Source organism: Oncorhynchus keta, chromosome 3 (genome assembly GCF_023373465.1).
Source record: "Oncorhynchus keta strain PuntledgeMale-10-30-2019 chromosome 3, Oket_V2, whole genome shotgun sequence".
Classification (NCBI taxonomy): Eukaryota; Metazoa; Chordata; class Actinopteri; order Salmoniformes; family Salmonidae; genus Oncorhynchus; species Oncorhynchus keta.
Genome location: NC_068423.1, coordinates 32,325,010 through 32,339,660, shown reverse-complemented (window position 1 = coordinate 32,339,660; position 14,651 = coordinate 32,325,010). Strand labels below are relative to the sequence as shown.

The window sequence follows — 14,651 nt, the reverse complement described above, 5'->3', positions numbered from 1 at the left end:
CATCCCTATGGTGATGCATGGTGGTGGTAGCATCATGCTGTGGGGATGTATTTCAATGGCAGAGACTGGGAGACTAGTCAGGATCGATGGAAAGATGAACGGAGCAAAGTACAGAGAGATCCTTGATGAAAACCTGCTCCAGAGCGCTTAGGATCTCAGACTGGGGTGAAGGTTCACCTTCCAACAGGACAACGACCCTAAGCACACAGCCAAGACAACGCAGGAGTGGCTTCGGGACAAATCTCTGAATGTCTTTGAGTGGCCCAGCCAGAGCCTGGACTTGAACCCGATCTAACATCTCCAGAGAGACCTGAAAATAGCTGTGCAGCAACGCTTCCCATCCAACCTGACAGGGCTTGAGAGGATCTGCAGAGAAGAATAGGAGAAACTCCCTAAATACACGTGTTCCAAGCATTTCCCAAGAAGACTCAAGGCTGTAATTACTGCCAAATGTGCTTCAAACAAAGTACTGAGTTAATCGTCTGAATACCTAAAAAAAAGTGATATTTCAGTTTTTTAAAATTATTTTGAAACATTTCAAACCAACTGGTTTTGGATTTGTCATTATGGGGTATTGTGATGTCATTAGGGGGTATTGTGATGTCATTATGGGGTATTGTGATGTCATTATGGGGTATTGTGATGTCATTATGGGGTATTGTGTGTAGATTAATGAGAAAAAAAAACATTTTTATTCCATTTTAGAATAAGTCTGAATACCTAATACCTACAAAATGTGGAAAAAGTGAAAATGTGGAAAAAGTCAAGGGGTCTGAATACTTTCTAAGTGCACTGTAAATGTAACAATGAAAAATACAAAATATTTTATTTTTATTTTTTATAACGGGCCGCCAGTTGGGGAACTCTGCTATTACATCTTGAAGTGGATAGTTTACTCTGACTACAGACTAACATGGTTTTCCTCCAGCCTTGGCTCTAGTTTATTCAAGAAAGCAGTTTCTGGATATTTAGTTTCCATTCAACACTTAATAGCCGTATTGTGTTACGGTTAACATCCTTAGTGACATTAAACTGTTCTTGTGCCTGTGTAATAAAAATATAATTACCTATGTAGCAATGTTATTGTAATAATTACTACGCAAGTATAGGGACTGGATGTCAAGAGTTACATGATTACCTTATGTCTTACTCATTATTAAAATATATGTCTTAGTCATTATTAAAATATATGTCTTAGTCATTATTCAAATATATGTCTTAGTCATTATTCAAATATATGTCTTAGTCATTATTCAAATATATGTCTTAGTCATTATTCAAATATATGTCTTAGTCATTATTCAAATATATGTCTTAGTCATTATTCAAATATATGTCTTAGTCATTATTAATATATGTCTTAGTCATTATTCAAATATATGTCTTAGTCATTATTCAAATATATGTCTTAGTCATTATTCAAATATATGTCTTAGTCATTATTAATATATATGTCTTAGTCATTATTAATATATATGTCTTAGTCATTATTAATATATATGTCTTAGTCATTATTCAAATATGTCTTACTCATTATTCAAATATATGTCTTAGTCATTATTCAAATATATGTCATAGTCATTATTAATATATATGTCTTAGTCATTATTAATATATGTCTTACTCATTATTCAAATATGTCTTACTCATTATTCATATATATGTCTTACTCATTATTCATATATATGTCTTAGTCATTATTCAAATATATGTCATAGTCATTATTCAAATATATGTCATAGTCATTATTCATATGTATGTCTTAGTCATTATTCAAATATATATGTCTTAGTCATTATTCAAATATATATGTCTTAGTCATTATTAATATATATGTCTTAGTCATTATTCATATGTATGTCTTAGTCATTATTCAAATATATATGTCTTAGTCATTATTCAAATATATATGTCTTAGTCATTATTCAAATATATGTCTTAGTCATTATTCAAATATATGTGTCTTACTCATTATTCAAATATATGTGTCTTACTCATTATTCAAATATATGTGTCTTAGTCATTATTCAAATATATATGTCTTAGTCATTATTCAAATATATGTGTCTTACTCATTATTCAAATATATGTGTCTTACTCATTATTCAAATATATGTCTTAGTCATTATTAATATATGTGTCTTAGTCATTATTAATATATGTGTCTTAGTCATTATTCAAATATATGTCTTAGTCATTATTCAAATATATGTATCCTGTATCTCAGAGCCCTCCAAACCCTGTATCTCAGAGCCATCCATACCCTGTATCTCAGAGCCCTCCAAACCCTGTATCTCAGAGCCCTCCATACCCTGTATCTCAGAGCCCTCCATACCCTGTATCTCAGAGCCCTCCAAACCCTGTATCTCAGAGCCCTCCAAACCCTGTATCTCAGAGCCCTCCAAACCCTGTATCTCAGAGCCCTCCAAACCCTGTATCTCAGAGCCCTCCATACCCTGTATCTCAGAGCCCTCCAAACCCTGTATCTCAGAGCCCTCCAAACCCTGTGCTGACTGATGATCATATCTCAGAGCCCTCCAAACCCTGTGCTGACTGATGATCATATCTCAGAGCCCTCCAAACCCTGTGCTGACTGACGATCATATCTCAGAGCCCTCCAAACCCTGTGCTGACTGACGATCATATCTCAGAGCCCTCCAAACCCTGTATCTCAGAGCCCTCCAAACCCTGTATCTCAGAGCCCTCCATACCCTGTATCTCAGAGCCCTCCATACCCTGTATCTCAGAGCCCTCCAAACCCTGTATCTCAGAGCCCTCCATACCCTGTATCTCAGAGCCCTCCATACCCTGTATCTCAGAGCCCTCCAAACCCTGTATCTCAGAGCCCTCCATACCCTGTATCTCAGAGCCCTCCAAACCCTGTATCTCAGAGCCCTCCAAACCCTGTGCTGACTGACGATCATATCTCAGAGCCCTCCAAACCCTGTGCTGACTGACGATCATATCTCAGAGCCCTCCAAACCCTGTGCTGACTGACGATCATATCTCAGAGCCCTCCAAACCCTGTGCTGACTGACGATCATATCTCAGAGCCCTCCAAACCCTGTGCTGACTGACGATCATATCTCAGAGCCCTCCAAACCCTGTGCTGACGATCATATCTCAGAGCCCTCCAAACCCTGTGTTGACGATCATATCTCAGAGCCCCCCAAACCCTGTGCTGACTGACGATCATATCTCAGAGCCCTCCAAACCCTGTGCTGGCTGACGATCATATCTCAGAGCCCTCCAAACCGACGATCATATCTCAGAGCCCTCCAAACCCTGTGTTGACTGACGATCATATCTCAGAGCCCTCCAAACCCTGTGCTGACGATCACATCTCAGAGCCCTCCAAACCCTGTGCTGACTGACGATCGTATCTCAGAGCCCTCCAAACCCTGTGCTGACTGACGATCATATCTCAGAGCCCTCCAAACCCTGTGCTGACTGACGATCATATCTCAGAGCCCTCCAAACCCTGTGCTGACTGACGATCATATCTCAGAGCCCTCCAAACCCTGTGCTGACTGACGATCATATCTCAGAGCCCTCCAAACCCTGTGCTGACGATCACATCTCAGAGCCCTCCAAACCCTGTGCTGACTGACGATCATATCTCAGAGCCCTCCAAACCCTGTGCTGACGATCACATCTCAGAGCCCCCAAACCCTGTGTTGACTGACGATCATATCTCAGAGCCCTCCAAACCCTGTGCTGACTGACGATCATATCTCAGAGCCCTCCAAACCCTGTGCTGACTGACGATCATATCTCAGAGCCCTCCAAACCCTGTGCTGACTGACGATCACATCTCAGAGCCCTCCAAACCCTGTGCTGACTGACGATCACATCTCAGAGCCCTCCAAACCCTGTGCTGACTGACGATCACATCTCAGAGCCCTCCAAACCCTGTGCTGACTGACGATCACATCTCAGAGCCCTCAAAACCCTGTGCTGACTGACGATCACATCTCAGAGCCCTCCAAACCCTGTGCTGACTGACGATCACATCTCAGAGCCCTCAAAACCCTGTGCTGACTGACGATCACATCTCAGAGCCCTCCAAACCCTGTGCTGACTGACGATCACATCTCAGAGCCCTCCAAACCCTGTGCTTAACCAATTTCACTGGTATCCCCCCCCCCTCTGACCTCTGTCCCTATGCTGTGTTACCGTCTCCTCTAGTGATGCGTCAGAACGTGAAACGTGCCACACTGGACGAGGTGTTGGAGCTGATGGCCACAGGCTTCCTAAGAGGGGGGTCTGGCTTCCTGAAGAGCGGGGGGGAGATGCTGAAGGGAGGGGGCTCTGTCAGCAGGGAGGTACGGGTGGGAGTCACACAGGTACGTAGAAGTCCCTCCCGTTTGGGTAGGTTGTTGAATAATAATGTGCTTGTTTGAGATGTGACGACATCGCTGTCCGACTGGAGAATCACAGATCTACAAATCACATTCATCCCCAGTAACTGATCATTATGTGATGAAGAGGAGTGATTCTGCTCAGTCAGACAGCTCAATCTGATCCCCTCAAACACGCTGATTGGTGTGTGGTACCAGTGATATTGGGGTGTGGTACCAGTGATATTGGGGTGTGGTACCAGTGATATTGGGGTGAGTGTGGTACCAGTGATATTGGGGTGAGTGTGGTACCAGTGATATTGGGGTGTGTGTGGTACCAGTGATATTGGGGTGTGTGTGGTACCAGTGATATTGGGGTGTGTGTGGTACCAGTGATATTGGGGTGTGTGTGGTACCAGTGATATTGGGGTGTGTGTGGTACCAGTGATATTGGGGTGAGTGTGGTACCAGTGATATTGGGGTGTGTGTGGTACCAGTGATATTGGGGTGTGTGTGGTACCAGTGATATTGGGGTAATAACCATTCATAAGGTGGTGGTGGTGTTATAACCATTCATAAGGTGGTGTAATAACCAGTCATAAGGTGGTGGTGGTGTAATAACCAGTCATAAGGTGGTGGTGGTGTTATAACCAGTCATAAGGTGGTGGTGGTGTTATAACCAGTCATAAGGTGGTGGTGGTGTTATAACCAGTCATAAGGTGGTGGTGGTGTTATAACCAGTCATAAGGTGGTGGTGTAATAACCATTCATAAGGTGGTGGTGGTGTTATAACCATTCATAAGGTGGTGGTGTAATAACCAGTCATAAGCTGGTGGTGGTGTTATAACCATTCATAAGGTGGTGGTGGTGTTATAACCATTCATAAGGTGGTGGTGGTGTAATAACCAGTCATAAGCTGGTGGTGGTGTTATAACCATTCACAAGGTGGTGGTGGTGTTATAACCATTCATAAGGTGGTGGTGGTGTTATAACCATTCATAAGGTGGTGGTGGTGGTGTAATAACCATTCATAAGGTGGTGGTGGTGTAATAACCATTCATAACAAGGTGGTGGTGGTGTAATAACCATTCATAAGGTGGTGGTGGTGTAATAACCATTCATAAGGTGGTGGTGGTGTTATAACCATTCATAAGGTGGTGGTGGTGTTATAACCATTCATGTGGTGGTGGTGTTATAACCATTCATAAGGTGGTGGTGGTGTTATAACCATTCATAAGGTGGTGGTGGTGTTATAACCATTCATAAGGTGGTGGTGGTGTTATAACCATTCATAAGGTGGTGGTGGTGTTATAACCATTCATAAGGTGGTGGTAGTGTTATAACCATTCATAAGGTGGTGGTGGTGTTATAACCATTCATAAGGTGGTGGTGGTGTTATAACCATTCATAAGGTGGTGGTGGTGTTATAACCATTCATAAGGTGGTGGTGGTGTAATAACCATTCATAAGGTGGTGGTGGTGTAATAACCATTCATAAGGTGGTGGTGGTGTAATAACCATTCATAAGGTGGTGGTGGTGTTATAACCATTCATAAGGTGGTGGTGGTGTAATAACCATTCATAACAAGGTGGTGGTGGTGTAATAACCATTCATAACAAGGTGGTGGTGGTGTAATAACCATTCATAACAAGGTGGTGGTGGTGTTATAACCATTCATAAGGTGGTGGTGGTGTAATAACCATTCATAAGGTGGTGGTGGTGTAATAACCATTCATAAGGTGGTGGTGGTGTTATAACCATTCATAAGGTGGTGGTGGTGTTATAACCATTCATAAGGTGGTGGTGGTGTTATAACCATTCATAAGGTGGTGGTGGTGTTATAACCATTCATAAGGTGGTGGTGGTGTTATAACCATTCATAAGGTGGTGGTGGTGTTATAACCATTCATAAGGTGGTGGTGGTGTTATAACCATTCATAAGGTGGTGGTGGTGTTATAACCATTCATAAGGTGGTGGTGGTGTTATAACCATTCATAAGGTGGTGGTGGTGTAATAACCATTCATAAGGTGGTGGTGGTGTAATAACCATTCATAACAAGGTGGTGGTGGTGTTATAACCATTCATAAGGTGGTGGTGGTGTTATAACCATTCATAAGGTGGTGGTGGTGTAATAACCATTCATAAGGTGGTGGTGGTGTTATAACCATTCATAAGGTGGTGGTGGTGTTATAACCATTCATAAGGTGGTGGTGGTGTTATAACCATTCATAAGGTGGTGGTGGTGTTATAACCATTCATAACAAGGTGGTGGTGGTGTTATAACCATTCATAAGGTGGTGGTGGTGTTATAACCATTCATAAGGTGGTGGTGGTGTAATAACCATTCATAACAAGGTGGTGGTGGTGTAATAACCATTCATAAGGTGGTGGTGGTGTAATAACCATTCATAAGGTGGTGGTGGTGTTATAACCAGTCATAAGGTGGTGGTGGTGTTATAACCAGTCATAAGGTGGTGGTGGTGTTATAACCAGTCATAAGGTGGTGGTGGTGTTATAACCATTCATAACAAGGTGGTGGTGGTGTTATAACCATTCATAAGGGTGGTGGTGGTGTTATAACCATTCATAAGGTGGTGGTGGTGTTATAACCATTCATAAGGTGGTGGTGGTGTAATAACCATTCATAACAAGGTGGTGGTGGTGTAATAACCATTCATAAGGTGGTGGTGGTGTTATAACCATTCATAAGGTGGTGGTGGTGTAATAACCATTCATAAGGTGGTGGTGGTGTTATAACCATTCATAACAAGGTGGTGGTGGTGTTATAACCATTCATAACAAGGTGGTGGTGGTGTTATAACCATTCATAAGGTGGTGGTGGTGTTATAACCATTCATAAGGTGGTGGTGGTGTTATAACCATTCATAACAAGGTGGTGGTGGTGTTATAACCATTCATAAGGTGGTGGTGGTGTTATAACCATTCATAAGGTGGTGGTGGTGTAATAACCAGTCATAACAAGGTGGTGGTGGTGTAATAACCATTCATAAGGTGGTGGTGGTGTAATAACCATTCATAAGGTGGTGGTGGTGTTATAACCAGTCATAAGGTGGTGGTGGTGTTATAACCAGTCATAAGGTGGTGGTGGTGTTATAACCATTCATAAGGTGGTGGTGGTGTTATAACCATTCATAACAAGGTGGTGGTGGTGTTATAACCATTCATAAGGTGGTGGTGGTGTAATAACCATTCATAAGGTGGTGGTGGTGTAATAACCATTCATAAGGTGGTGGTGTTATAACCATTCATAAGGTGGTGGTGTAATAACCATTCATAACAAGGTGATGATGTAATCGTGTATTGTTCCTTCTCTCCTCCAATAGGCATATGTTGTATTCGTGACCACGCTGGGCGGCCAGTGGCTGGAGCGGAACTTTGCCACGTTCCTGTCTCATGTCCTGGACCTGGTCAGCCACCCGCGGGCCACCCAGACACACGTGGAGGCGGTGAGTAGCATTATGCTGTCCATGCTAGGGAAGTTAGCATTGTGTTAGCATAACTATTGCTATGGGAGTTTTCAATGAAAATCACATAGCATTATGCTGTCCATGCTAGGGAAGTTAGCATTGTGTTAGCATAACTATTGCTATGGGAGTTTTCAATGAAAATCACATAGCATTATGCTGTCCATGCTAGGGAAGTTAGCATTGTGTTAGCATATATACATATATACACATACATTCTAAAATCTGCATAAAACATTACATTTCCTACTGTAGGTGTGTTTTCATCAAACATACTTTTTGCAGATAAAAGACTGTGTGTGATGACATAGTACACATAAAAATAACTTTTACCGTCTCATGTACCGAATGAGAAATACAAGTTACATGGGTTTCCATGGCATTTTCAACTCAGATACGTAAGGAAGTAAATAACAGTGAATAATTACAGTAGAGGGGCTATATACAGTAACCAGGCTATATACAGTTTAAAAAATAAAATAAAAATTATTTCACCTTTATTTAACCAGGTAGGCTAGTTGAGAACAAGTTCTCATTTGCAACTGCGACCTGGCCAAGATAAAGCATAGCAGTGTGAACAGACAACACATTGTTACACATGGAGTAAACAATTAGCAAGTCAATAACACAGTAGAAAAAAATGGGCAGTCTATATACAATGTGTGCAAAAGGCATGAGGAGGTAGGCGAATAATACAATTTTGCAGATTAACACTGGAGTGATAAATGATCAGATGGGCATGTACAGGTAGAGATATTGGTGTGCAAAAGAGCAGAAAAGTAAATAAATAAAAACAGTATAAAAACAGTATGGGAATGAGGTAGGTGAAAAAGGGTGAGCTATTTACCTATAGACTATGTACAGCTGCAGCGATCGGTTAGCTGCTCGGATAGCTGATGTTTGAAGTTGGTGAGGAGATAAAAGTCTCCAACTTCAGCGATTTTTGCAATTCGTTCCAGTCACAGGCAGCAGAGTACTGGAACGAAAGGCGGCCAAATGAGGTGTTGGCTTTAGGGATGATCAGTGAGATACATCTGCTGGAGCGCGTGCTACGGATGGGTGTTGCCATCGTGACCAGTGAACTGAGATAAGGCGGAGCTTTACCTAGCATGGACTTGTAGATGACCTGGAGCCAGTGGGTCTGGCGACGAATATGTAGTGAGGGCCAGCCGACTAGAGCATACAAGTCGCAGTGGTGGGTGGTATAAGGTGCTTTAGTGACAAAACGGATGGCACTGTGATAGACTGCATCCAGTTTGCTGAGTAGAGTGTTGGAAGCCATTTTGTAGATGACATCGCCGAAGTCGAGGATCGGTAGGATAGTCAGTTTTACTAGGGTAAGCTTGGCAGCGTGAGTGAAGGAGGCTTTGTTGCGGAATAGAAAGCCGACTCTGGATTTGATTTTTGATTGGAGATGTTTGATGTGAGTCTGGAAGGAGAGTTTGCAGTCTAGCCAGACACCTAGGTACTTATAGATGTCCACATATTCAAGGTTGGAACCATCCAGGGTGGTGATGCTAGTCGGGCATGCGGGTGCAGGCAGCGATCGGTTGAAAAGCATGCATTTGGTTTTACTCGCGTTTAAGAGCAGTTGGAGGCCACGGAAGGAGTGCTGTATGGCATTGAAGCTCGTTTGGAGGTTTGATAGCACAGTGTCCAATGACGGGCCGAAAGTATATAGAATGGTGTCGTCTGCGTAGAGGTGGATCAGGGAATCGCCCGCAGCAAGAGCAACATCATTGATATATACAGAGAAAGAGTCGGCCCGAGAATTGAACCCTGTGGCACCCCCATAGAGACTGCCAGAGGACCGGACAGCATGCCCTCTGATTTGACACACTGAACTCTGTCTGCAAAGTAATTGGTGAACCAGGCAAGGCAGTCATCCGAAAAACCGAGGCTGTTGAGTCTGCCGATAAGAATTTGGTGATTGACAGAGTCGAAAGCCTTGGCGAGGTCGATGAAGACGGCTGCACAGTACTGTCTTTTATCGATGGCGGTTATGATATCATTTAGTACCTTGAGTGTGGCTGAGGTGCACCCATGACCGGCTCGGAAACCAGATTGCACAGCGGAGAAGGTACGGTGGGATTCGAGATGGTCAGTGACCTGTTTGTTGACTTGGCTTTCGAAGACCTTAGATAGGCAGGGCAGGATGGATATAGGTCTATAGCAGTTTGGGTCCAGGGTGTCTCCCCCTTTGAAGAGGGGGATGACTGCGGCAGCTTTCCAATCCTTGGGGATCTCAGACGATATGAAAGAGAGGTTGAACAGGCTGGTAATAGGGGTTGCGACAATGGCGGCAGATAGTTTCAGAAATAGCGGGTCCAGAATGTCAAGCCCAGCTGATTTGTACGGGTCCAGGTTTTGCAGCTCTTTCAGAACATCTGCTATCTGTATTTGGGTAAAGGAGAACCTGGAGAGGCTTGGGTGAGGAACTACGGGGGGCGGAGCTGTTGGCCGAGGTTGGAGTAGCCAGGCGGAAGGCATGGCCAGCCGTTGAGAAGTGCTTATTGAAGTTTTCGATAATCATGGATTTATCGGTGGAGACCGTGTTTCCTAGCCTCAGTGCAGTGGGCAGCTGGGAGGAGGTGCTCTTGTTCTCCATTCACAGTGTCCCAGAACTTTTTGGAGTTGGAGCTACAGGATGCAAACTTCTGCCTGAAAAAGCTGGCCTTAGCTTTCCTGACTGACTGCGTGTATTGGTTCCTGACTTCCTGAACAGTTGCATATCACGGGGCTATTCGATGCTATTGCAGTCCGCCACAGGATGTTTTTGTGCTGGTCGAGGGCAGTCAGGTCTGGAGTGAACCAAGGGCTGTATCTGTTCTTGGTTCTGCATTTTTTGAACGGAGCATGCTTATCTAAAATGGTGAGGAAGTTACTTTTAAAGAATGACCAGGCATCCTCAACTGACGGGATGAGGTCAATGTCCTTCCAGGATACACGGGCCAGGTCGATTAGAAAGGCCTGCTCACAGAAGTGTTTTAGGGAGCGTTTGACAGTGATGAGGGGTGGTCGTTTGACTGCGGCTCCGTGGCGGATACAGGCGATGAGGCAGTGATCGCTGAGATCCTGGTTGAAGACAGCGGAGGTATATTTGGAGGGCCAGTTGGTCAGGATGGCGTCTATGAGGGTGCCCTTGTTTACAGAGTTAGGGTTGTACCTGGTGGGTTCCTTGATGATTTGAGTGAGATTGAGGGCATCTAGCTTAGATTGTAGGACTGCCGGGGTGTTAAGCATATCCCAGTTTAGGTCACCTAACAGAACAAACTCTGAAGCTAGATGGGGCGATCAATTCACAAATGGTGTCCAGGGCACAGCTGGGAGCTGACGGGGTCGGTAGCAGGCGGCAACAGTGAGAGACTTGTTTCTGGAGAGAGTAATTTTCAAAATTAGTAGTTCAAACTGTTTGGGTATGGACCTGGAAAGTATGACATTACTTTGCAGGCTATCTCTGCAGTAGACTGCGACTCCGCCCCCTTTGGCAGTTCTATCTTGACGGAAGATGTTATAGTTGGGTATGGAAATCTCTGAATTTTTGGTGGCCTTCCTGAGCCAGGATTCAGACACGGCAAGGACATCAGGGTTAGCAGAGTGTGCTAAAGCAGTGAGTAAAACAAACTTAGGGAGGAGGCTTCTGATGTTGACATGCATAAAACCAAGACTTTTCGATCACAGAAGTCAACAAATGAGGGTACCTGGGGACATGCAGGGCCTGGGTTTACCTCCACATCACCCGCGGAACAGAGGAGGAGTAGTATGAGGGTGCGGCTAAAGGCTATCAAAACTGGTCGCCTAGAGCGTTTGGGGCAGAGGATAAGAGGAGCAGGTTTCTGGGCATGGTAGAATATATTCAGGGCATAATGCGCAGACAGGGGTATGGTGGGGTGCGGGTACAGCGGAGGTAAGCCCAGGCACTGGGTGATGATGAGAGAGGTTGTATCTCTGGACATGCTGGTTGTAATGGGTGAGGTCCCCGCATGTGTGGGAGGTGGGACAAAGGAGGTAACAGGGGTATGCAGAGTGGATCTAGGGGCTCCATTGTGAACTAAAACAATGATAACTAACCTGAACAACAGTATACAAGGCATATTGACATTTGGGAGAGACATACAGCGAGGCATACAGTAATCACAGGTGCTGAATTGGGAAAGCTAGCTAAAAACAGTAGGCGAGGCTAATCAGCTAGCACAACAAACAGCAGGTAAAATGGCGTTGACTAGGCAACTGGGCCGACAGATAAACAAACAAGCAGAATGGGGTACCGTGATTAATGGACAGTCCAGCGTGCGTCAGCTATGTAGCCAAGAGATCAGTGTCCAGGGGCAGCGGTGGATGGGCAGGGAAGCTGGGCTGGCGAAAGTGTTATCCAGGTTTTAAAAAAAACGAACAATGACTAAATAGCTTGTAGCTAGTTAGCTGGTTAGCGTCTGGAGGTTCTTGAGTGTGTCATAAAAATAAAATAAAAATTAAAAGTGATAGCGATTCCGTATCACAGTGGGTGAGGCAGGTTTCCGGAAGGTATAAACAAAATAAAAATCAAAGAGAGATAGAAAGTAAATGGGTTCAGAGTGTTTGGGATGCGGTGAGTCAGATGGTTAGCAGGCCTGTGCTAACAAGCTAACAGCTCGTAGGCCCGGGCTAGACAAGCTAGCCGTTAGCAGGCCGAATTAGCAAGCAGGGAGATAGCGAGGGCTAGAGAGCTAACCTTAGGGGGACGTCGCGATGGGGTGAGTCTGTTTATTCCTCTTCTTGCGGTGACATCGACAGACCGGTCGTGGGCCGGGTAATTGTAGCCCAGGAGTATGCTACAGGTGCTCTAGTATGCTAGGTGAGCTGGAGACACAGCGTTTCAGAAAGCTCGCGTGCCTTGGCCAGCAGATGGATCTTTGGCGATGTCGCAACGAAAAAGCCTGTTGAAACCACCTCGGACGATTATGTCGGCGGACCAGTCGTGATGGATCGGCGGGGCTCCGTGTCGGCAGTAAAGGGTCCAGGCCAATTGGCAAAGAGGTATTGTTGGGCCTCTTCGGCTAGTCGGGAGATGGGCTTAGCTCAAGGCTAACTGTAGCTTGTTTTGGGACAGAGACGTTAGCCAGGAGTAGCCACTCGGATTGCAGCTAGCTAGTTGCGATGATCCGGTGTAAGGTTCAGAGCTTGCGGTAGGAATCCGGAGATGTGGTAGAGAAAGAGCAGTCTGATATGCTCTGGGTTGATGTCGCGCTGGTGTCCTAGTTAGCTTAGAAGACCGCTAGCAATGGCTAACTGAGTACGAGCTAGTAGCTAGTTAGCTGGCTAGCTTCTGATGGTGGTTCCGGTTCTAAAGTAAAGTATAGAAAAAGCAGATCCGTACCACATTGGGTGATGCGGGTTGCAGGAGAGTATATTCAGCTCTAGTTTGAAAGTGAGATTAAAATATGTACGAAATATATACAGAAAAAACGAAGAAAACTATATTTACACTAGACAGGACGGGACAAGACAAAACACACGTCCGACTGCTACGCCATCTTGGATTTCCATGATACAGTAACCAGGCTATATACAGTAACCAGGCTATATACAGTAACCAGGCTATATACAGTAACCAGGCTATATACAGTAACCAGGCTGTATACAGTAACCAGGCTGTATACAGTAACCAGGCTATATACAGTAACCAGGCTATATACAGTAACCAGGCTATATACAGTAGAGGCTGTATACAGTAACCAGGCTATATACAGTAACCAGGCTATATACAGTAGAGGCTGTATACAGTAACCAGGCTGTATACAGTAGAGGGGCTATATACAGTAGAGGGGCTATATACAGTAGAGGGGCTATATACAGTAGAGGGCTATATACAGTAGAGGGCTATATACAGTAGAGGGCTATATACAGTAGGGGCTATATACAGTAACCAGGCTATATACAGTAGAGGCTATATACAGTAACCAGGCTATATACAGTAACCAGGCTATATACAGTAACCAGGCTATATACAGTAGAGGGGCTATATACAGTATAGGGGCTATATACAGTAAACAGGCTATATACAGTAGAGGGGCTATATACAGTAAAGGGGCTATATACAGTAGAGGGGCTATATACAGTAACCAGGCTATATACAGTAACCAGGCTATATACAGTAGAAGGGGCTATATACAGTAACCAGGCTATATACAGTAGGGGGGCTAAATACAGTAACCAGGCTATATACAGTAACCAGGCTATATACAGTAGAGGGGCTATATACAGGCACTGGTTGGTCGTGCTGATTGAGGTAGTATGTAGGTGAATGTATAGTTAAAGTGACTATGCTTGTATGATTAACAGAGAGTAGCAGCAGTGTAAAAGAGGGTTTCGGGGAGGCACACAATGCACAGACTTGCGAAAGTATTCGGCCCCCTTGAACTTTGCGACCTTTTGCCACATTTCAGGCTTCAAACATAAAGATATAAAACTGTATTTTTTTGTGAAGAATCAACAACAAGTGGGACACAATCATGAAGTGGAACGACATTTATTGGATATTTAAAACTTTTTTAACAAATCAAAAACTGAGAAATCGGGCCTGCAACGTGCACCACCTGGTGCGGCCCGTCAGGAAGTCCAGGATCCAGTTGCAGAGGGAGATGTTTAGTCCCAGGATCCTTAGCTTAGGGATGAGCTAAGCTAAGGATGTACTCCCTCTGTGTGTGTGTGTGTGTGTGTGTGTGTGTGTTTTAACAGGTGTACTCTCGTCGCTGTGTGTCGTTCATGCTGCGCTCCACTCTGGGGGGGCTGCTCGGGGAGAAGGCCCAGATCGCTGCGGGGAAAGACATCTGCCAGGCTATCA

The 14,651-nt window shown here is 44.4% G+C and overlaps 1 protein-coding gene and 1 long non-coding RNA gene across 3 annotated transcripts in view; both read left to right on the top strand.

Annotated features, from left to right (window-relative positions):
• heatr5b (HEAT repeat containing 5B) overlaps positions 1-14,651 on the top strand; it is a 151,887-nt gene that overhangs the window by 21,352 nt on the left and 115,884 nt on the right. The window contains exons 7-9 of the mRNA XM_052496616.1: positions 4,189-4,346; positions 7,688-7,810; positions 14,546-14,651. The exon at positions 14,546-14,651 is cut by the window's right edge and continues 21 nt beyond it. Of these exons, the coding sequence (XP_052352576.1) occupies positions 4,189-4,346; positions 7,688-7,810; positions 14,546-14,651 (387 nt within the window). The remainder of the gene's footprint in view (positions 1-4,188; positions 4,347-7,687; positions 7,811-14,545) is intronic.
• Positions 5,422-7,292, top strand: LOC127915907 (uncharacterized). 2 transcript variants are annotated; one of them, XR_008092891.1, is made up of 5 exons: positions 5,422-5,520; positions 5,962-6,109; positions 6,461-6,518; positions 6,699-6,843; positions 6,935-7,292. It is a non-coding gene; the product is annotated as an uncharacterized LOC127915907 (long non-coding RNA). The 2 variants fall into 2 exon arrangements; XR_008092892.1 differs by lacking the exon at positions 6,699-6,843 and having other exon boundaries at positions 6,996-7,292.